This window comes from Sinohyriopsis cumingii, unplaced genomic scaffold (assembly GCF_028554795.1).
Source record: "Sinohyriopsis cumingii isolate HCF-2022 unplaced genomic scaffold, ASM2855479v2 utg001311l, whole genome shotgun sequence".
NCBI classification, from domain to species: Eukaryota; Metazoa; Mollusca; class Bivalvia; order Unionida; family Unionidae; genus Sinohyriopsis; species Sinohyriopsis cumingii.
The window spans coordinates 375,130-400,986 of record NW_028315981.1 but is presented as its reverse complement, the minus strand read 5'-3'; the positions used below and the strand labels follow the sequence as shown (position 1 = coordinate 400,986).

Sequence of the window (25,857 nt, the reverse complement as noted above, 5' to 3'; positions counted from 1 at the left end):
GAATCAGATGTTTGTATTCAAATGGGAATAGGAAGAAAACTTTCTCTTCTACTCCCATCTTGAGTTAAAATTACCATAACCTCTCTGTCTTGATGAGTTGACAAATAAATTTCACTGATATAACCAAATTTGAATATTTCTGACTTTTATTATTGCTTTTGTATTAAAACTGTACAAAAGTGAAAAAAATTAATCAGACATTTTTAAAGAAATTTTGAAAAATCCATTAACCAGTTATGGCTGAAAGACATAATTTTGCATCATGAAATAGTACCCTTCTTCCAGGGTTTGTGACATCAACACAGTTCATGATAGACCAGAGCAGGTGCTATTTGAGAAAAGAACAAGGATGTAGCTTTTCACTGATGACAAGTAATATAGATATTTTGTGTACATGAAAAAATGTATCTGAAAAAAAATATAGTTTGGTCCAGAGTTTTTATTTACATTTTAGACTTCATCTCTTTTGGACTAAATCAGACTGACCAAACCTCACATGGATGGATCAATCTTCACAAATCTTAGGATAACTTTAGGATTTGTGGGAAAAAGAAAAAAAATGCAAGGGCCAGATAGTCATCATAAAACAGCTTCTACATATATAAACAACTGTACGAAAATCTCAAAATCAGACATGCTTGGATTTGATTGGAAATTACAAACAAAATTTCTCTTCCATCCCGATCTTAGGGCTGTACCAGAAAAACATACTTGGGACACAGAGAAGGCATTTTTAATGTGGGGTACTCACCCATAGATGCAATTAAGAATTTTCTTTTCATTTTAATATGCACTCTGTGCAATCAGTGTACCCTGACATATATTTTTCAAAAACTGCATTTCCCCCTGGATACCAGTATGTTTAAATGGAACAGCCCTAAGTGAAAACAAAAGTAAACTTGTGACCTTTGATGAGTCATCCCTGCTAGGGTTTGTAAAAACCTCATGACACTATCAAAAGTTTACAATGTTCCTGGCAAAATGAATCAAGGTTGCATGCATCCTCATGCGCTTGGCACTTGAAAGTATAAATGACCTTAAACCTATCAGTCAGAATTTGGATTTTGTAATGGTAAGAAATAAATAATGGTTTAGGGATTACAATTATTTATTCATGTAATTGTGGAGAAGAACCAGAAATGATCATCCTTTTATTTAGCAGCTGCATCTGCAGGTAAATATAAATGAAACAAGCCTATTATTCCAATTTACATAAAAGCATACTTTAAAAATATGCATAGAATGATTAAATAAATAAAAAACTTTCAAGTTTTTTACACAGAATAGAATAGTGCAAGATTTGAAGCTTTATACACACAATTGAAATATTGCCAGATTTCAAGCTTTTTTACATAGAATTGAAACAGTGTGAGAGTGTGACATATTTGAAGCTCTATACATATAATTGAAACAGTGTGAGATTTCAAGCTTTGTATATACAATAGAAACAGTGTGAGATTTCAAGCTTTATACATATAATTGAAACAGTGAGATTTCTAGCTCTATACATATACCGGTAGTTGAAACTGTGAGATTTCAAGCTCTACACATATAATCGAAACAGTGTGAGATTTCAAGCTCTAGACATATAATTGAAACAGTGTGAGATTTCAAGCTCTATACATATAATCGAAACAGTGAGATTTCAAGCTTTATACATATAATTAAAATGGAGATTTCAAGCTCTTTACATATAACTGAAACTGTGAGATTTCAATCTTTATACATACAATTGAAACAGTGTGAGACTTCAAGCTCCATACATACAGTTCAAACAGTGGGATTTAAAACTTTATACTTACCATTGAAAGAGTGTGAGATTTTAAGCTCTATAGGAAGAATTGAAACAGTGCAAGATTTGGATGGTTTATGCATCAAATTGAGTAATGTGAGATTTGTATTTTTTTATTTATAAAATTGAAAAATTGTGATGGTTTGACTGGTAAATATTGAAATGGAAGATGCTCTAAAGGGTAGTAAACTTGTTGCACCTCTTTTGACAGGATGTATGGAATTGTATTGATTTCCTTGAGTCCATATTGCTTTCCCTCAAAAATACAGATTTATTGAAGGTCATACAATTATGTGCCACCTGCAAAACTACTCTGTAATTAATAGTATCCTTTGTTTGCTTTTTCATATTTTCTAATAAATAAATGGATGAATATCTGTGCTGTATGTATCTATGTATGATATATGTGTATGTCTATTTGTATGTGTGTGTGTGTGGATATATATATATATATATATATATATATATATATATATATATATATATATATATATATATATATATTGGTGGGTAACAATCAGGAAAACAATTTACTATATCTTGTATTTTCAGGCACTCAATCCAGAATCTCAGCTGAAATCAACAGCAACTGTCTTCATCCAGGTGGTTGATATAAATGCTGCCCCAGTCTGTAACATAACTCTAACAGAATATAATATCAGTGTGACTGCAGCTGCGGACACTGTTATCTTTAATTTTGTCTGCTCTGACACAGATACAAATCCTGACAATAGTCATGTCAGTTACAGCATTTCAGGTTCAAATGGTAAGAAATAAATATTTTTTTGTGTTAGTCAGAAATGTGTCTTTCATTTTTAGAGAGCAAACATTAATCTCACACCAGAGATAATTTGTCACCATATAATTATGCTGCATTAGACTTAGGCTTTTCCCTGCTTCTAAACTGCATTAAGTATAGGAAAATTACTGAAAATTTTATTTTGCCCTGGTTTCCAATGTTGTGGATTTCTCAGTTAAAATCCCAGTGAACAATTATCTTTCTATTGAAAGAGTCCTTTTTCCTGTCTTTGAAATTAAGTACAAACGGAAAACTACATCTTTCACAAAATCTGTGATAACTGATACCACCGCAGACAAAAAAATGAATTCATTTTGATTCTTTGCACTGAAGTCTGCCTTTGTATTTGAAATATTTGAGAACAATTACGAGATATACAATTTTGTTGACAGTTTATTTCATAAAAAACTTGTTTTAAATTTCCCGTTTATTTATTTCTACTTTACTCATTTCTACCAAAAGAAGTTATCTCAATGTACTCTTGACAAAATTTTACATTTGTAAAAGCCTATTGACTGTATTTTGATTGTTGAAGCTGTTCAGTTGATGTTTGATTAGAACAGTATTCATATTGTGTCTGAAGAAACGCGTGTGACATAGTTATCTTCTCATGTTTGGTAAATAATATTGTGTTGTAAGAGCTATTTGTATGAAAACTCAGTAATAATTAGGTCAGAACTGATGTTCAGAGCTGCTATTAATTTCTGGGTTCATGAGAGGCATTGCTGTTATGAATATACATGAAGCAAGGTAATATGCTTTTACTTGAGATGTTGGACATGTGAATAAGTTTTAATTTGTTTCTTCTTGAGAATGTAGAAGTGAATGTGCTGTCATGGAAAATAGGCTTTTTTAGATTTATATAAATATTCATAATATGCATGTATTATGTACAATGTATGCTTTTACTTGCAATGTTGGACATGTGATTAAGTTTTAATTTGTTTCTGCTTGAGAATGGAGAAGTGAATGTGCTTTCATAGAAAATGTCACTAAGCATTGGTATTCAGTTTATTTTCCAACTTTACTCCAAAGTTGCAGGCAAGGGAGGAGCTATTGTTTCAAAATCTCACATATTTCAAAGGAAAGACTTTGTCTTTTTTAAAATTATATGCACACACTTGTATTTTTATTTCAATAGAACTTAGGAAATGTGATTAGCTGATTGTTTCTTTCTGAACATTCAAGCTGCTTACTAGTACAATGTTAATGTGAAGTTGAATGTAGTCCTGCAGATGTTGGGAATTTATATCCAGTATTTAAAAGCCATTCATATCATTCAACATTAACCTCAGCTATGTGTAGGAAATGATGTATCCTTTGGGAAACTACCATATATATATATGTATGTATGTATGTATGTATGTATGTATGTATGTATGTATGTATAGTCAATTTCTCTCTGGCCCTCCTATAAGCTGGGGTGTATTTTGAATGTCAGATCCATTTGAAGCAGTGAATTGTTGTCAGTAAGTCAGAGTTGCACTTTAGGAAAAGAAACATGCAAAACTGGATAGATAGATAGGAAAATTAAAGACAAAGCCAGTGTAAAATACAATTATAGTATTGAGTGGAATGTCATAAATTACTTGCCTTCTGTTAAAGGCTGCAACTGCACTCATGTAAATTATATGGCAAGATCACAGACAGTTCAAATAGCCACCCGCTCTTACTTGGCACTGAGCAAGTATCACACTTGTAGCTCAATCAAAGGGTGATCACATGGGAAAAGAAAGAGGGTGCTGCCTTACAAGCCATGTGATTAGGATCAAGTGATATTTTCTTAGTTTTCTGCCAGTGCATGCAGCCTGATAAGCCCTAGGTAACAATCACATTGTTTTACAATTGACAATTCTTTTGATTAAGCCACAAATTTAATGCATGTACTTGTTAAGTACCAAAATAGAGTTCTACAACTGCTTCTCATGAGCAGATGGTCATACTGATATTGGAGCTGGTATCAAAATAATTTTGTACCATGGTATACTGTGGTTTTTCTGAACATACCACGATAAATACCATTGTATGCCACAATTGTGTTAGCGACCAACAATTTAATGTTCTGTGGCAATGGCCTAGCATTTTATTAATAAAATAAATTGCATCTGTCAATAGCAGGAACAAATGCCTTGCACAGATTTATAGCCAAAAAAAGCATATTATATCCATTACATTAAAATTATTATCTTATTATGAAAGAAAATATTTCAGCTCAAAAGAAAGTAGCAGCCCCACCCCTTTACATGAGAGTAGATGAATTTGCTATGCCTGTGTTAACAGTATACCAGAAATACAACATACCTCTAACTGTTATGGGGTTTTCACTAAACATTTTCTTACAATATGTTGTCTTTCTAAATAAAAAACGTGTCACTCAGAGATCCAATATGGCCACTATCTTCAAAATCTTGTTATCACTACTTTTTATGAACATATGGTTGTATTGCCGTGAGGTTGCTTTCAACTAAAGCATTTATTGTGTTATGTAGATTGTCCGAAATGAAAACTGTTCTGGTTTGACCTCCAGCACAACATGGCTGCCATGGCAGCAGCCATATAAATTGTGTTAATGCTACTTCAGCAGGATGGATCGTTGTATCGATATGGAACATTCACTACAAGATTTCTTATGAGCTGTTGTCAGTCTTAACCCTTTACCTCATAGAGCATAGTTACAATGTGCAGCGTGCTGTAAAGAGAACACCTGTTACCTAGTCGACCCCATATGCATAGGCCTGCCTGTGAACTGTTAAGCAATATAGTGTATGTTACGTTTAACAGCAATTTTAACCATTTTACATTTTTGGTACACATCTATTATATGTGGACAAATTTAAGAGTAAAGTCTGATTGTTATAGCTGTGTAATTATTTGTCATGGAAGAATTTTTTATATGCTTTAAAATCTTGAGAGAACTCGTTCACCGTTATGTCAGTGAGGCCACGTGACAAACCATAGTTGCCATTTCTCATACTCGAAATTTACAAGTTTTTCGTCTGCGTCTATATCACTAAGTCATCCGAATTTGATAATTTATAAAAACTAATTGCTGCCTACATCAATATCAGAGCCTTTACCTAAGTTATTGAATCTTTCATAGTTGTGATTCTAATCATGAAAACTTTGTAAGTACTGAATGAAATCCGCGACCGCCATTTTGGAGAGTGGAGATTATGACCCAGTTACTTTAAAAAGCAGATATCGACCAGTGCATAAACAGTGACCACCTGATCTGATGTAATTGTCATTTGCAGAAATGAATGTAGTATCTAATAGGGGGTTTTCCCCGAAGGTGGCACTACGAAAACCGGCTTAAAATGGCTGATGTTTACAGTTGACGTCAAAAGGCGTTTCCATGCGACTTGAATAGAGGCATCAAAAGGCGCTTCCATGCGAATGGTGTAGAGGTGTCCAAAGACGCTTGCATGAGGTAAAGGGCTAAGTGAAGATGATGCCAATCTGACCTTCAGCATTGGTATCTTGGTGCATGGGATGGCAATTTCTGAGTCCACCTAAATAAGACAACTAAAAACAATTGTTAGGCTAGTGAACTAATAATCATTGGACTAGTGAACTAAAAATCATTATTGGGCTAGTGAACTAATAACCATTATTGAGCTAGTGAACTAAAAATCATTATTGGGCTAGTGAACTAAAAATCATTATTAGGCTATTGAACTAAAATTCATTATTGGGCTAGTGAACTAAAAACCATTATTGAGCTAGTGAACTAAAAATCATTATTGGGCTAGTGAACTAAAAATCATTATTGAGCTAGTGAACTAAAAACCATTATTGAGCTAGTGAACTAAAAATCATTATTGGGCTAGTGAACTAAAAATCATTATTGGGCTAGTGAACTAAAAACCATTATTGAGCTAGTGAACTAAAAATCATTATTGGGCTAGTGAACTAAAAATCATTGGAATAGTGAACTAAAAACCATTTGGCTAGTGAAATTTCATGTAATCAGATCATTTTTGTATTGAAAAAAAAAGAATAGAAGCTATAATAGCAATTTTTCCCAACATCATCCTTGTTTGGGTTTGTATATCAAAATTTTGACTTCATCTGCATGATCCATTTTTTGCTATTTTCTTCATTCTAGAAATAATTAATGACTGCCACTGTGTTCTGTATATTGGAGACACCCAATTAAATTTGCTTATATTTGCCTAGTGTATCTCTTGTAAAATACATTGAATCAAGAAATCGCACACACACACACACATGCACACAAATACAGTCTGACCCCACTATAACACTCCCCACGATAAAGTGAAATTGGATATAATGTGGTTGTGGCATGGCTCCCGAAATTTCATATATTCATTCGCACATTCGCACATAAATCAATTAGTGTATAAAAAATGTATTATCATTGTGGGGAAGAGATCGTGTATGAATTTGAATATAATACAATCGTGGCATGGTTCCTGAAATTTTAAATACATGTACATGTATTTTTCTCGTACCCGGAAAAACATTTTTTTCAAGTACAAGAAATAGTGTGTAAAATTTTTATTATCATTTGGGGGAACAGTTTGCATATGAATTCGAATATAATACGATCATGGCTTGGCTTCTGAAATTTAACAATTTCAGAAGGTTCTTGAAATGTTATGCCAAAATAAACATTATTAGAAATGTTACTTATTTATGATCCATGAGTAAAGCCAGTAAGTCGTCTTTGTGATTGTCTTCAATTAATTCTGTATACAATCGTTTCTCAAACAATAGCTGACATGTTCTTTAACTGCATACACAATCAAGCAGCAGACAATGCGGTGGTTGATAAAAGATTCTCACAATTTAATAAACTTAAAAAAATGAAAGCCACCAACATGTTTGCTGTGCTTGGCAATGTTATTAGACACAATCAGTTGACCAGTAAATAATGTCCACTTTATTAGCTGGAAATTGAATGGGTATGAAATTGTATGTGCATTCAGTTTAAAAATCTTTATAAAAGTATTTTTCACATGTTTCTTTGGATATTCACAAAATCTGAAGTAAAAGTTATATGCACACTGAAAGCATGTGTTGTTTGTTAAATATTCTTGCTGTACTCATTCAAATGAATAGGCGTACAAGTGTTAATTATTGGGAATTTACAATAGATAAAGCTACACAACAACACATATGATAAACTTTTAGCAGTATGAAATGTGTACAGACACCATTTGTAGACCCTGGAACGTAATGAGCTGTACACGTGCTTCATCTTTCCTAACCTAATTTTGCTGTTAATTTTTCCCATTGAATTCAGACACATAATGATCTGTGGCAAAATTACTGAATAGTTTAAATATGTATGCAATGTTTGCAATGGAATTACATGGATTAACTGCATGCCATGATGGCATGATATCAGATGGTAAGTAAATGATGTTAATACTCTGTTCATGCGATATATTTGACGTTGAATTCAGACACAATGATCTGTGACAAAATTATTGAATATTTTAAATCTGTGTACAATTGTTCAATGGAATTACATGCATTATGGATGAATTGCATGCCACAACAGCACAATAGTAAATGGTGTTGATACCCTATTCATGATATACATTAGACATGAATAAACGTGTATGTACCAATACGTTCTCTGAAAATGTAAAATACTGTAAAACTCTGCATTAATGCTGCCACGCAATTAATGTGATCCAATTTTTTGGACCCTAATTATCACATTATAGTGGGGTTCCACTGTATGTTCTAGAAGCATATTTACTGAAAGCAATCATTTATAACTTGGACTGTCTTCACTGTGCATCCTGCCCACCACAAATGCATACACACACAAAACACTGAAGACATTCACTTGGAATAAATACATGAATATAAAGCATATAGCTTATTCTGCATTTTTATAGCTGAAATAATTTCAACACTTAAAAGTAGGAATATTTGGTTAGTTTAATTAGCAACTGGAAAAATTAACTACAATGACATAATCAAGTATACTTGATGAGATTGTAGTTAAAGCAAACACTGTAAAGAAATGCACAAACTGTACACTATGAAATAATAAACTAAATGCAGTGAGATTCTAGCTTCAAAATTAATGTGAAAAAATATGCAGATAGTAAATAATGTTATGATAAACAATGAGCTTTGTAAACACAGACACTGGAGAAATGCATAAAAAGTAAATATTGAGACAGTAAATTTTGCTTAAAATGCTGATGCAAAGAACTTCATTTCAAATGAATTTCAAATGAATATTTGGGTTACATAACTGTTTCAAGGTCAGTAGTTGACATGCATCCCAAAACATACTACCAGGTATAGAATGTGACAGGAAGAGATACAAAACCTACAATTGCCACAGTCTGGTCAATATGACATTTATAATAGAACTGATTACTGTTGGATTAATGTGACTAGACTGTGACCTTGAATATTAGAACAGACTTTCCAGTAACGTTTAATGTTCTTTTTTTTTCTTCCAGTTGACACCTATTTTCAACTTAAAGATAATATTTCATTGACTCTGAGGACAAAATCCCTGCTTTCTGTAACAGTGAGTAGATACAACATCACTTTCACAGCACAGGACTCTGGGACACCTCCACTTAACTTCCAGAAAATGTTCATCATCAATGTGAACTGTAAGTGAAATGATTGATATCTTTGTTTTATTGAACTCTTTTTTAATACCATACAAATACAGTTACTACAGATAAACTTCTAAAAGCTTATTGCATCAATAAACTAATTTTTTTTGAGTTTAGAGGTGTTTAGGTTACCATCAAGAGAATGGTCTACTTACGGACTCAAAAGAAGTAATTTGAGTAAAGGATAGTCATTTGAATGGTTGAAATATCAAAGCATAATTGTATGTTTGGTTTGGCTTCATCACTATTGTTCAAGGCATGGATGGTCTTGTTAGAGATTTTGAATCAGCTATTTCATTAAGTATTTCTTTCTTCATATTGTGGTGGAAGCCAGAGTTGATCTCATAATTAAAGGGTTATGGGTTTGATATCTGCCCAAACCTTCTTTTGAGTCCTGACTGTGAGTTTGTATACAAATTAGCTACAATACTAATAAAGTTATTTGCAAATTTGAAGATACAATGTAAATGCCTTTGTTTAATGTTGTTACAGCCAAAAACCTTGAGATGTGCCATTGCCTTAAATTCAGAAAAAAATTATGTAAATGAACATTTGCACAAATACTTATTACATGGATTTATTCATTTTTTCTCTATATAAAATAATTTCCATTAATAATAGACAGATGCAGATTAAAAAGAAAACATCTTCATATTTACAAATAACTGTTTTTCCATTGATTTAGAAATATTTATGTTCTCTCTATTATGTTTACTACATTATAAGAGTCATTCTGACCTATGCTGATTTCTGGCTATGCAGTTGTTTTATGTGTTTGTCTTCCTGGCAAAACATAGTACCATGTGAGACATTGGTACTACTTTACAGATGGCATTGTTGTTTTTGTTGTTTGTGTAGGTATAAACATAAAGTTTTTGCTTTTATCTTTGGTTCTCCTTTGAATACTTACCAGATCACAATAACATTAGAAATATAAGCCTTACTGCATCCTAAATCATGCCCAACCAAAAGGCGAAAACTCATCTTTTTCATCTTTATCAGCTGACAAGGGACAATAACTCTGGTCCATTACCTCCACTTGCTGCTGGTAGTTATCTCTAGCTTTTAAGCTTCAATATCATGACACAGGTTTCTCTACTTCCGCTGAATTTGGAGGGTTGAAAAGATTGCCTCCACACCACTTCCATGCATACACAATGTGTTAACCCATGTTTAATTTTCTAAAAATACAAAGCTCAAAGATGGGGCCAGATCTAGGGTAAAGGTTTTTAACTCCCACCACTTAACTGTTCTAACAATATTATTATGATTGGTTAATAATTTTAAGAAGAAACCATTTGGAGTCAAATATGTTTCATCAGTAATACTTACCGGATCATAATACAGCAGATTCCTTCAAGCTCTCAATGCAGTTACATCACTGGAAGAGCATGCACATCTGCTCTGGAAGGAAGTAATGAATTATGGGATTAGGCACCAATTCTTCTATCCAAGGAGAGTGTCTGACTTCCTCCAATGCAGTCAGATGATTATGTTTGTTTCTAAGACAACTTAAAAGATTCTTGTTTGGTTTGGGATGACTGCATTTGCAATTTAGTGAATGTACTTGTGATATATAAGAACCATGTAAGTAACATTTGACTAAAACAACACTTTTTTCCACCAAATTTTGTATCATCATCAGTCAGGGTCTTTGGGATCATATCAGTCTATTATTTCTTCATCATCAAATGGTTTGTAGACCTTTGTTACATCTTGATATGATGGCCAGGGTTTGTAGACCTTTGTTACATCTTGATATGATAGCCAGGGTTTGTAGACTTTTTGTACATCTTGATATGATGCCAGGGTTTGTAGACTTTTGGTGCATCTTTATATGATGGCCAGGGTTTGTAAACCTTTGTTACATATTTATATGATAGCCAGGGTTTGTAGACTTTTGGTACATCTTGATATGATGGCCAGGGTTTGTAGACTTTTGTTACATGTTGATATGATAGCCACGGTTTGTTGACTTTTGTTACATGTTGATATGATGGCCAGGGTTTGTAAACCTTTGTTACATATTGATATGATAGCCAGGGTTTGTAGACTTTTGTTACATCTTGATATGATAGCCAGGGTTTGTAGACTTTTGGTACATCTTTATATGATGGCCAGGGTTTGTAAACCATTGTTACATATTGATATGATAGCCAGGGTTTGTAGGCTTTTGGTACATCTTTATATGATGGCCAGGGTTTGTAGACCTTTGTTACATATTGATATGATAGCCAGGGTTTATAGACTTTTGGTACATCTTTATATGATGGCCAGGGTTTGTAAACCTTTGTTACATATTGATATGATAGCCAGGGTTTGTAGACTTTTGGTACATCTTTATATGATGGCCAGGGTTTGTAGACCTTTCTTACATCTTGATATGATGGTCAGGGTTTGTAAACTTTTCTTACATCCTGATATTGTAAGGCCCATTTTGGTCCTTAAGGGTGCTACATATATTTGTACATAGGAACAGAGAGTATTATGTTAGAAAAGGTCAAAAGCTTGAGGTTGTGGCAATGGAAGAGGGGTTATATCATCAACATTAAATTGAGAACAATTTGACAATGTTTAATGAGTTGTATAAATAAATAAATAGACAGATAGATAGATAGTTAGATAGATAAATAAACAAATAAATAGTTATTGTGTACAACCAGACTATGTAATTCTAATATAACAAAGTAGAATGGGGGTGGGCTGGCTGTCAGGTGTGGTGGGAGACAACTGTTACAATCTATTTTTGTTGGAATAAATCTATTATTCTTGTTTATTTGATATGTAAAATGTGCTATTTTTAAAGATCCAAAATGTACTAACTCGACAATTTGTTTTTTTCTGTCACTTTGAATTTTGGCACCGACTGTACTCATCTGTTTTCTGACCAACAATGACAACGCTCCCCTATTTATAACCTTCCCCAGACACCACGTGAGACAATTCAACCAATCACAGACTGCACGCCAACCCATGTAACCAATCAGTGTCTTGTATGGTGTGCTCTGTATTGCAATGAAACATTACAGTTTTTGCATGGTATACAATGTCAACATTACAAATGCATAAATTACATAACAATAAGTATTTGAATACTGTAGGGATTGTTTATGAAACAAATAAGAACATTTTATGAGCTCAAGTTTATGTGAAATTAAACATTATGATGTTAACTTAAGTCTTGAATAACCAAATCGATTCATGTAGACTTGGGTTCTGCACTTGATGCAGACGTCAGCAATTGTCACATAAAAACATGAATTGCATACATTGATACAGCGGTATTGCAATGATGTTATCACTGAAACATGCAAATTACTTTCTTATCAGTACCCTACTATCATTAGAGTGAATAATTGCAAATGCTTAATGTAGAGAATCTCTAAATATGAAACTCTCATGCTAATCCTAAATGGCAGACATCGTGATACTAGGATAACCACTGACTTTTCTCATCATGATTTTGTAGGTATTTTACATAGATTACAAATAGTAATAGCATAAGAGCATAATATTTGTAGCAGATAAGCTAAACAGTACGCTCTCAAAATTTTATGACAGACTTTCAAAGACGTTTTACTGAAAGAACCTCAGTACCTCGAAAATAGGTTACACATGTTAAGATCCATTGCCAGGATTAGCTGCTAGTTTGACAGCCCATAGACTTTAGAGATAAATATAATTGTTATGCTTTGTAAGTGAATAATATATTTCATATTCATATTCATATGTAATATATTCACAAAAGCAAACTTATAGAAGCAAAGGCTGAAAACAGTATCTGAGTCATTGTGACTCTAGCCATGGTCATTACAATATGACAGCCAAGATTTGTAGACTTTTGGTACATCTTGATATGATAGCCAGGGTTTGTAGACCTTTGTTACATCTGGATATGATAGCCAGGGTCTGTAGACGTTTGTTACATCTGGATATGATGGCCAGATTTTGTAGACCTTTGTTACATCTGGATATGATAGTCAGGGTTTGTAGACTTTTGTTACATCTGGATATGATAGCCAGGGTTTGTAGACCTTTGTTACATCTTGATATGATGGCCAGGGTTTGTAGACCTTTGTTTACATCTGGATATGATGGCCAGGGTTTGTAGACCTTTGTTACATCTGGATATGATAGTCAGGGTTTGTAGACCTTTGTTACATCTTTATATGATGGCCAGGGTTTGTAAACCTTTGTTACATATTGATATGATAGCCAGGGTTTGTAGACTTTTGGTACATCTTTATATGATGGCCAGAGTTTGTAGACCTTTGTTACATCTTGATATGATAGCCAGGGTTTGTAGACCTTTGTCACATCTTAATATGATCATAGCCAGGGTTTGTAGAGTTTTGTTACATTTTGATATGATGGCCAGGGTTTGTAGACCTTTGTTACATTTTGATATGATGGCCAGGGTTTGTAGACCTTTGTTACATCTTGATATGATGGCCAGGGTTTGTAGACCTTTGTTACATCTTTATATGATGGCCAGGGTTTGTAGACCTTTGTTACATCTTGATATGTTAGCCAGGGTTTTTAGACCTTTGTCACATCTTAATATGATCATAGCCAGGGTTTGTAGAGTTTTGTTACATTTTGATATGATGGCCAGGGTTTGTAGACCTTTGTTACATTTTGATATGATGGCCAGGGTCTGTTGACCTTTGTTACATTTTGATATGATGGCCAGAGTTTGTAGACCTTTGTTACATCTTGATATGATGGCCAGGGTTTGTAGACCTTTGTTATATCTTGATATAATGGCCAGGGTTTGTAGACTTTTGTTACATTTTGATATGATAGCCAGGGTTTGTAAACCTTTGTTACATATTGATATGATAGCCAGGGTTCATAGACTTTTGGTACATCTTTATATGATGGCCAGAGTTTGTAGACCTTTGTTGCATCTTGATATGATAGCCAGGGTTTGTAGACCTTTGTCACATCTTAATATGATCATAGCCAGGGTTTGTAGAGTTTTGTTACATTTTGATATGATGGCCAGGGTTTGTAGACCTTTGTTACATTTTGATATGATGGCCAGGGTTTGTAGACCATTGTTACATTTTGATATGATAGCCAGAGTTTGTAGACCTTTGTTACATCTTGATATGATAGTCAGGGTTTGTAGACCTTTGTTACATCTTGATATGATGGCCAGGGTTTGTAGACCTTTGTTACATCTTGATATGATGGCCAGGGTTTGTAGACCTTTGTTACATCTTTATATGATGGCCAGGGTTTGTAAACCTTTGTTACATCTTTATATGATGGCCAGGGTTTGTAGACCTTTGTTACATCTTTATATGATGGCCAGGGTTTGTAAACCTTTGTTACATCTTTATATGATAGCCAGGGTTTGTAGACTTTTGGTACATCTTTATATGATGGCCCGAGTTTGTAGACCTTTGTTGCATCTTGATATGTTAGCCAGGGTTTTTAGACCTTTGTCACATCTTAATATGATCATAGCCAGGGTTTGTAGAGTTTTGTTACATTTTGATATGATGGCCAGGGTTTGTAGACCTTTGTTACATTTTGATATGATGGCCAGGGTCTGTAGACCTTTGTTACATTTTGATATGATGGCCAGAGTTTGTAGACCTTTGTTACATCTTGATATGATGGCCAGGGTTTGTAGACCTTTGTTACATCTTTACATGATGGCCAGGGTTTGTAGACCTTTGTTACATCTTTATATGATGGCCAGGGTTTGTAAACCTTTGTTACATATTGATATGATAGCCAGGGTTTGTAGACCTTTGTTACATCTTGATATTATGGCCAGGGTTTGTAGACCTTTGTTACATCTTTACATGATGGCCAGGGTTTGTAAACCTTTGTTACATATTGATATGATAGCCAGGGTTTGTAGACTTTTGGTACACCTTGATATGATGGCCAGGGTTTGTAGACCTTTGTTACATGTTGATATGATGGCCAGGGTGTGCATATTTGAGAAATTTATAATTATTTTATCTTGACTGCCACACCCTTCTGTCCTGAAGGTGTTTTTTCCAAGATGAGGTTGTCTCCAGTTCATCACATCTCTCACTAAAATATCCTGTCTACTAAAGAGTATTATTTAAATAAATTCTGGAACCAATATTTTTCTCACACCTTGCAGGTATAATTATCATTTTTTGAGGGCATTCTTGTTGCTGGTAGCATAAGCATCTGGCATGTTATGTTTTTGTATTTAGCTTAGTTTATCATATACCGTTGTATTTAGTCATAAAATATGATGGCTGTATCAGTTGTGGAAGGTATTGCTCATCAGAGGCAAGAGTAGATCACAATTACTTATTTATCATGCACTAGTGATTTTACTGAGTATTGAAAGTATGCTTCAGTGGAGCAGGTGAGTCATAATATTCTTCGGGCTTCCAGTTTATAATTTTGATGTATAATTCAGTGGAGTTCTCGATTAGTTTTGAAATTCCAGTTTATAATTTTGATGTTTAATTCTATGGACTTCCAGTTTATAATTTTGAGGTATAATTCAGTGGAATTCTAGATTATAGTTTTGAAATTCCAGTTTATAATTTTGATGTTAATTCTATGGACTTCCAGTTTATAACTTTGAGGTATAATTCAGTGGAGTTCTAGATTATAGTTTTGAAATTCCAGTTTATAATTTTGATGTTTAATTCTATGGACTTCCAGTTTATAATTTTGAAGTATAATTCTGTGGAATTCTGGTTTATAGTTCTTATATATTATTCCATGGGTTTCTAGTTCATACTTTTAATATATAATTCCGTGGAATTATAGTTTATGATCTTGATGTATAATTATCCAGAGTATTAATTTATCATTTTGATGTATAATTTTACTTTAGTTCCATGGGACATGGCTAAGGACTGATGAACTGGAGAAAAGGATTGCAAGTTACCAAAAAAAGCATGGGTGATATTGTTTGTTGGATCAAAGATATATTCATGTCTAAAAGTGCATTTCTGTAATCATTCATTGTGTAAACATAATTTCTATTCCAGTGACTCCACCTGTACCAATCCTGACAGCAGTTTCAAATGACCCCTCAACAATTTCTATCACCTGGAATTATGCAAGGGCTGAGTTTATAAACATAACCAATGGCTTTGTCCTCAGTGTTAAAGGGGGTGCAACAGACACAAGATATGAGTTTCAAACTAGTGTCAGTAGCAAAGACGTTACAAGCCTAAGTGCAGACACTTTATATAACATCAGTGTCACTGCAGTAACCAAGTATGGAAATGTTACAGCGGTTAAAACTGTACGGACTAAAGGTATAGCCCTTTGTAAAAAATTTTAGTTGCTTTTCCTGTACATTAATGCCAATACAATTTTATTTAACTTCAGAATAATATTTGATCTCTCAACAAGGTATTTCAAGCTTTGATATATGATGTTGCATTGCTGCCAAATATGGTCACCATTACTAAATTTAAAACAAACAAACAAACAAAACCCTTCCAAAACCAATAAATAATCTCTCACAAACCAATTACAAAATTTTGACCAGATTTGTTTTGAGAGGATTCTGGCATCAGCGCTTTTATACCAATGCAGACGGCAGCAGCGCACCATTCTAATACAATTGCTCTTGGTACCAAACTCTGAAAGAAAGTATTAAATAACCTTTTCTGTAACATAAAAGATTGACAGAATTTGGCAAATTTGTATCACTCCAGTATCAATGCCATTCAGACTTTTACAGTAGATACATATCTGTATTTAATTATGGTAACTAAAACTAAAAATAGAACACTTTTATGGTACTTTTCTTAAAAGCCACTTGGTAGAGTGCAGCCAACTTGTACAATGCAGCCAGCTTGTACAGTGCAGCTAACTTGTACAATGCAGCCCACTTGTACAATGCAGCCAACTTGTACAGAAACATTCTACTAGACCAGATTATTCGCCAAATGCTATTTATATTGCTACTAGGCTATTCTCATACTCACTAGGGCCTATTGTCTCCTTTCTTAGGATTCTGCTGTACAGTATCTACATTTTAATACACATTGCAGGAATTTGCAAGGGATTATAATTTTGAGCTTGATAGCTGTGTAAAAAAAGACTGTTTGAATTTGATTGCCATATATACTTACTTATAAGTCAAGTCCAACTGAAAACAACATAGTCCCTAATCAAACATCACATAATGCAAAGGCAGATCAGGGTCTATGTTGTTTGTTTTGCTGATTACTCCTAACAAACTGGATATACCCAGAATGTGCCTTGTTGATTTGGCATTCATTGTAAGTCATAGTAATAGTAGGACTATGTACAAAATGAAATTGATGTTTTGCAATAATACAGAAAGTACAACAGTCAAGGCATGGTGGTCATTTACCTAATTATTGAGTGCAGCAAGTTAGCTCAATGTGCCTAGAAAAATTGCTATTACTAATTAGCCTTTTTGGTACACTGGCAACTAGTCAGATCTGTCAATAGCAATCACGCAGATATACAATTGACCTCTCTATTCATGTTCACATTTAAAAATTTATTTTTGAATAATGATCTTACACCTCGATCTGCAATCACAAAACATGCCAGCAGTTCAGGGTCTATGTTGTTTGTTCTGCTGTTAACTACTAACATACTGCATAGATGCTGATCTTCCAGTCCATTATGTGATGGCAGAGCTGAGTCTGCAGTTTGTAGCTAGACTGAACTTGTAAGCAAATATATATGGTAATATATTTTTCTCTTGGTCATTATAATTGGCTGTTTTAAAAATTGTTCACTGTTTTGATTTAATTGTAACAATTGATAGGGTTGTGTAGCACTTGCCTCCAGTTTATACATGAAATTTGATATAACTCGGAAAGAATGAAGAAAATTCTTAATTAATCATTTTATGCAGATATTCATATGCTAAAATTATTTTGCATAATTATGATATAATAATTTTAGATTTGACTTTGTCATGTTCTTTTTGTTTTTTTCTAACCTTGCCTTTGTGCATTGCTAACCCATATCCAGCTCCTTGGCCACATTGCCAGCAGTGTGACTAACTTTGCATACATTAATGAAGTTTTTGTTCTTATTTGGTTTGGTGCTTTGCAGTGCAGCAACACAAGTAGGTTATTAATGCTGAGGCAATTGGAGTAAAGTGCCTTGCCCATGGCACACCATGGTAGCCAACCCAGGCTGATATGATTGTGGGATTCAAACCTACGCCATTTTGGTCATGGGTCTGGCACATCTAACCACTGCAGCACTGCACTTAGTCATGTTGATGCAGTCAGAACAATATACCATATATGTGTGCTTATAAGTCAGGCCCACCTGAAAACTCTATAGACCCAGATATGCCTTCCCATAATGCATGAGCAGATCCAGGTCTCTGCAGTTTTTTAGGAGTAATCAGCAGAGCAAATAACATATGTCCTGATATACTGGCACATTATATGATGGAATGTCAGGGTCATTTTTGTTTGCATTTGACCTGACCTATAAGCAGGTTTTTATCTGTGATGGTGAACAAGCATTGGCTTAATTTACCAGCTTAAAATCATTTGTTGTTTCCATATCATTGGCATTTTGACACATATAGTGACATGACATTGTGTAAAACAACTTGATCATTGGCATTTTGATACTGATGTAGTGACATGACAGTGTGTAGAACAGCTTGATTATTAACATTTTGACTGACATATATAGTGACATGACTGATATAGTGTGTAGAGCAGCTTGATCATTGACATTTTGACTGACACATATATAGTGACATGACACCTTGTGTAGAACAGCTTGATCATTGACATTTTTGACTGACACAGATATAGTGACATGACACATTGTGTAGAACAGCTTGATTATTGACATTTTGACTGACATATACATAGTGACATGACACAGTGTGTAAACAGCTTGATCATTATGACATTTTGACTAACATATATATAGTGACATGACACAGTGTGTAAACAGCTTGATCATTATGACATTCTAACACAAATATAGTGACATGACACAGTGTGTAGAACAGCTTGATCAGTGACATTTTGACACAGATATAGTGACTTGACACAATGTATAGAGCAGCGTAACATGACACAGTTTGTATAGCAGTATAACATGACACAGTTTGTATTGCAGTATAACATAACACAATTTTGCAGCAGTATAACGTGACACAATCTGTAGAGCAGCATAAATGCATCCTAGATACAGTCTTAATCACATTTAGTTCTTCTTGAAGTTATTAAATCTACAAAATATTAGCACATTATAATTACCTGGGAAGTCAAAACTGGAAATGAAGGAAATAAACATGAATTTCAAGTAAACAAAAACTGGACCTAGTACACAAATGCATTCTTGTACATATATAGATGTATTGCCAGTATGGCTTTCAAAATAACAGAAAGTCTTGTGTACAATTTGCTTTTCATCATCGATATGAAGTTTTGTCAAAATATCAGCACATCATCATAAGAAATCTTTATCTTTTGTATGATGGTGGATCAATTATGACTTGTGGTGAATGGGTTCCTGATTCAGCTACCTGGACCTGGCTGCATTTGGCACTACCTGGAAATACCTGGAAGTCCAGTCAGGTTTCAAGATAAATAATTTATCTTGCCAGGTCAAGTGTACCAACCCCAGAATAAAATTTAAACCATAATGTGCCCAAAACATTGTTTTATGGTTGATAAAAATGGGAGTGGGATAGGGGGTTAGGAAACTGGTCAGAATGAGAGTGGAGAAACTCAACCCGGCTGGGCACCCAACAAAATTTCCCTATCTGTCCATCTTAATTATGACCATGTGTGTGTCGGGCAGTTGAATAACACAGTTTCAAGGTCCAAATAACATGGAGATTGGCAGCTTTAATATCATTATAAAGAGTCCAAAGTGAATGATGTTATGAATTTACAAAATAGTTTTAATTTTTGTATTTGATAATTATTGATAGCTTAATCTTTCTAAATTTTTTCAGCTATTCCAGTGTTAACAAGCTTAACTTTCACCATACGCATGACAGGAATGGACTTTACAGATGATTTGAAAGATCCCAGCACCGTAAAATACAACACAACAAGGGATAAACTTGTACAAGCTGTATGTATACTTTGCTGACTTCTTATGGAAAATTATGAGTGTATTTTGATATTAGAAGATATTTAAGGTACATTAGGAATGCAAGTCTAATTATTTGGGAACATGGAAATTGTGGTCATTGATGGTGGTATCATTTGCCTTTTGTTGTTGTTGTGTTTTATGCTATTTCTCAGCACAAGATAGGCTATATGTGGCAACCAGTAGAACTGGTGGAGGAAAAATCTAAGAAACCCTGGTAAGAACCACCAACCCATAGAAGCTACTGGCAGTTTTCTGACACATCCATTATTGGTCAAGCCCAAGTCTCAAACCCAAATGGACACAGGTGAAATGGCAATGATCAGTAAAGGCAAGTGCTTTAGACCACTTGGCCACCAGGAAGTCATTTTTTGTAGGAAGTCATGAAATACATGGAGTAATGTTCATTAGTATTAAATTCTTTCAAAGTCTGTCATAAATTCCTTTAAAGTATTTTCATATTCACATTAGAGTCATTCTACTTTATGTCCAGCATTTTGCCTGAATAATCATCCTGATATCAATATAGGAGTCGATATATCCATCTTTACTTCCATCCTTGATACCATCTTCAGACCACAGCTATGGTATATACTTTACTCTAAGCCAGGTTTAACTGCAAACTGCAAATATTCATATCTGCTGTCACATTATGTGCCAACAAATCGGTTTATGCTGTCACATTATGTGCCAACAAATCGATTTATGCTGTCACAGTATGTGCCAACAAATCAGCTTATGCTGTCACATTATGTGCCAACAAATCGGTTTATGCTGTCACAGTATGTGCCAACAAAACGATTTATGCTGTCACAGTATGTACCAACAAATCAGCTTATGCTGTCACATTACGTGCCAACAAATCAGTTTATGCTGTCACATTATATGCCAACAAATCTATTTATGCTGTCACATTATGTGCCAACAAATTGGTTTATGCTGTCACATTATGGGCCAACAAATCGATTTATGCTGTCACATTATGTACCAACAAATCAGCTTATGCTGTCACATTATGTGCCAACAAATGCGTTTATGCAGTTTGTATAAATGGCAATATAAGAGTTATTATTCCATCTGTCTTTCCTTAATCCCATTAGATAATCTTTTGACTACACATACTCTATTATACTCACTTATAAGCAGTGTTCAACTGGAATTTGCATAGGATTTGATCTGCCATCACATTATGCACTGGCTGATCTGCATCTGTGGAATTTGTTAGGAGTAATCAACACTGATCTGCTGGTTCTTATAAGTTCTATGGAACTTGTAAGTCAGTATAGAAGTTGTGCGGTTTTTGGTGGATTGCTGTTGAAACTTGGTGCAGGTTTTGATTGCAATCCAAAGATGCACATATTGATAAATAATTGTGCTCTTATAATTTTTGTTAGTGCCATTGATCTTTTTGACTTGTATCAAGGCACATTGTATGGCTGGATATTTTGACTGCAACTGATTTCATGATGGAATGTTTTGAAATTTGGTACTTTTTCAAAAGATGCTTGTAAAAGAGTTATTGCTGTGATCTTTTGATTTTCAGCTTGATGCAACATGTAACTATATTGTGACTGTAGCTGATATCAGAGGTTTTAACAGATTTCAGTAAAATTGGTACATGATATCGTACTTCACCGTCTCCAGGATGTATTTGGCATTCTTGATACAGCTGTTCAGTAGTTCAAGTCCTACTTGGTCAGCAGGAATCAAACTGTGTCTGCAAATGGAATACACTCCAGCCCAGTTGATATATATGTTGTGGTGTCTGTTCTTAGACCTGTTTTCTTCATTCTTTACATTCAGCCGCTCTCAAGTCTCATAGATCATCATCCGGTGTCTCACCAATATTACCCTGATGACACCCAAATATACAAATCTAGCCACCCAACTGAAGTTGATGCTACCATCCAAGGTATAGAGAGATGCATTTCTGATGTGAAATCATGGATGACATGTAACAAGCTGCAGATGAATGATGATAAAACTGAAGCCATTCTGATTACAACACAAAGACTTTCTCATTCACATCCGTTACCTCAAATAATAAGTATCAGCAACACCAATGTTAAATTCACACAGTCAGTTGAAAACCTTGGTGTTACTCTGGACAGTACTCTCACATTGCACCAACATGTCATGAACATATGCAAGGCTGCATATCTTGAGCTGAGGCGCATCAGCTCCATTCGCAAATATCTTTCAGTTGATGCCACTAAAACAATTGTGTGTTCATTAGTACTTTTAAGACTGGACTATTGTAACTCAATTCTGTCTGGTTCATCTCAATATCTACTCCAGAAACTTCAAAAAGTTCAAAACACAGCTGCTCGGATCATACTTAGAGTACCACGATCAGAGCACACCTCCCCGCTTCTCTGTACCCTACACTGGCTATCCATTCGATCCAGAATCAAACACAAAATTTGTTCTATGTGCTACGTTTCACTGATGGACTCCAGTTGAACATACCTACCTGACCTCACCCATGTGTACACACCAGCAAGAGACTTACGCTCCTCTTCTGACAATCATATACTCACTATTCCCACTCTGAAAACAAAGTCATATGGACAACATTCTTTTGCATACCAGGACCCAGCAACATGGAACGAATTGCCCACTGAACTTAGACACACAGACACAGTGATCTCATTCAAGAGCACTCTTAAAACTCAACCTATTTTGACTGCAAGAACAAACTTAATAATGTTTCCCACCTTAAATATTTTCAGCATGTTGTTATGTTTTCTAATTTCATGTTTTTTTTGTTGTAATCATATCATTATATGTTTTTGTGTTATAGGTGTTGTCTAATGTTGTAAAGGGCTTAGAGCTTATAAAGATTAAGTGCTATACAAAGTCCTCATTATTATTATTATTATTATTATTATATTATTGGCATCATCTGAAGTGGTACATATTGACTAGTCTTGCCCGCACACAAATTGGTTACCCTCTTGCACAAAAGATTCTCACATGAGATTTTATTTATGTTAATCTAATGCAAATTAGAACTCATATGAGCAACAGAATGTAACAAAATCTGAAAATCACATGAGCAGGAATTGTTAATATGAGCAAGATTTTGCTCATATAAGCAAGTATTTCCTCACCTGGGCAAGACTTGGCTCATGTGAGAAATCTCTTCATGTGAAATTTATACCTGTTGAGCAAGAATTGTTAAGTTTTGGCACACATGAACAAAACTTTGCTCATGTGAACAAGTCTGCTCATGTGAAAATCGTATCAGCAGGAATTGTTAATATAAACAAGGTTTTATTGATTTACATGACAAGCATTTTCTCATATGAGCTTGAGCATTAGGTTAATGGAAGTAATTGATACAAAAGAGACTAGCATTTGATTTGTATTTGATAAATACATTTTTGATAAAATTAAAAAACGAGTTTCCAGTCTTAAAACTTACCATATAGTAACAATAAAGATATGTTCAAAGTCATATTCAGAATTTAGTAAATATGAACATATATTAAATCTATTATGCATGTTTTTGTGATGTTTCTCAGATGAGAAAAAAAAACTGGTGTATATATATATATATATATATATATATATATATATATATATATATATATATATATATATATATATATTTGTGTGTGTGTGTGTGTGTTCTATAACAACAAAAGCTCACAGCATAAATAGTTGTTAAACTGTGCAAAAAACATTTAGTGTGATTGTTGTCAAAGCAGTCTAATTGCTCACATAAATTATCCCACTGTATGTTACCCAAGCATTGATTTCATTACTAGTGTTAACAAAAGGTATATAGGGTCTTGGGCTAGAATTAATTGCAGTCTGAAATGGGAGAAATTCGATGACAAGAAAGTGGGATCACATGTAGGATCAGTGGAAGCTCCCAAAAAAGTACTGGAAGTGCTTGAATCACTAAAGCATGACCCAGGAGAGACTGTTATGTCCTGTACTTTCTGCACAGATTTGGAGAAATAACCAAGTGCATGGGATACTTCATTGCTGAGTGTTGTTGGTGAAATACAGTTATTGTTTTGAGTTGATGTTAATGAATGATAATGTTAATGATTGATAAATGTTAATGAATGATAAATGTTGAATTAGAAACTGAACTGGCTTCTGTTTGATTTTAGCATTATAAGTGAAAATATTTAAACCATTTATCTCATTTTAGATATATCTCATTTTACATATGCATACTGTTTTGAGGACTCATTACACATACTCATACTTGTTTGGTGTTAATCATACAGTTTCTTTGGTCACCTTTCGAATCTGTGAAAAAAAATCAGAGGAAATGTGGAAGAATGTATTACACATTCATAATTTGTATTCATCAAAGTTAAACTTTATTTTGCAGACTTGTTTAATATATCAGTAGTTTCTAACACTTTAAAGTTTGTTAAAATGGAACTTCTTAATGGATTAACATGATAGATTGATATTCTGTTGAATTTCTTTTGTAATAGCACATTGTATACAAAATATATTTTATTAGCTGTTAAATTGGCTTTTTTAAATGAAGCACATTGAGCAGGTTAAGGAGAGTCAGCAGATGTATGCTGTAGATCATATCCAATGAATTAGTAAGGAAAGATTCCAGGGATTCAGGCTGTTACACAGAAAGGCAAGCTCTTCAGTGTAAGGAATCTCTCACAGCTGTTTTGTCCTTTATGCGGGAAACTCTTCACATATTTGTTCTGCAGGCTTTGGAAAACGTTACTTCACTTCCATATGAAAATCCATTTGTGGCATGATGGTGTCAGATGGTTACGTTCCCTCTCCCACTTGTTAAAACTGTTCACATGAAAAACAAGAATGTTTAGACATTTGAATTACACTGAACCATCTCTTCTATACAAATCACTTCAGACTAAAATCCTGTATTCACTCTTGCTTCTTGCATGATTCAGGTACCATCCACTGAAATAGATTATAGCATAATACACTATTTGATCCCGACAAAAGATATGCCTATTTACCTGTTTGGCATACTGGCCGCCATGTATAGCCTATCGTGCTGAAAAATGGCGTTAAACCCAACAACAACAACAACAACAACCTGTTTGGCAAAAGCATTTCATATTTTAGTTCAACATTCCAAAATCACTTAATAAGTCTTATAAACTTCTCTAAGGGTTCTTCATTACCATCTTCTAAAGAGATCTTAAATCTTAAATATATATTTAGTGTGAAAAGAACTGCCAATTATTTTTTTCTTCTGGTAGCTGAAAATAATAATAATAATAATAATGATAATAATCATCATACTGATAGTATTTTACACTATTCACAATAACACTTAAGTAATAATAACCGGGACAGGTATATTTAATAACATGCCTGATGATAAGCAAAAGCTTCAGAAGAGTGGAATTTTATAAATGATGCTTGGTTTTCTACTTTTTTTAGGTAAACATTATTCATTATTTAAGTATTGATATTGCAGTCAGAAAGGTATTAAACAGGAGTTAAAATCAGATTCTTTTTCTTATCTTAAATCTTTAAATAATGGAGTTTATTATTATTATTATTATTATTATTAAAAATTTGGATATTTGCCACAT

At 33.9% G+C, this 25,857-nt stretch overlaps 1 protein-coding gene across 1 annotated transcript in view; it reads left to right on the top strand.

The window, feature by feature from the left end:
• Window positions 1–25,857, top strand: part of LOC149772646 (uncharacterized) — a 130,463-nt gene that overhangs the window by 81,268 nt on the left and 23,338 nt on the right. Inside the window, exons 27-30 of the mRNA XM_089947527.1 lie at window positions 2,345–2,558; window positions 9,047–9,205; window positions 16,213–16,485; window positions 20,157–20,278. Coding sequence (XP_089803653.1) covers window positions 2,345–2,558; window positions 9,047–9,205; window positions 16,213–16,485; window positions 20,157–20,278 — 768 coding nt within the window. The remainder of the gene's footprint in view (window positions 1–2,344; window positions 2,559–9,046; window positions 9,206–16,212; window positions 16,486–20,156; window positions 20,279–25,857) is intronic.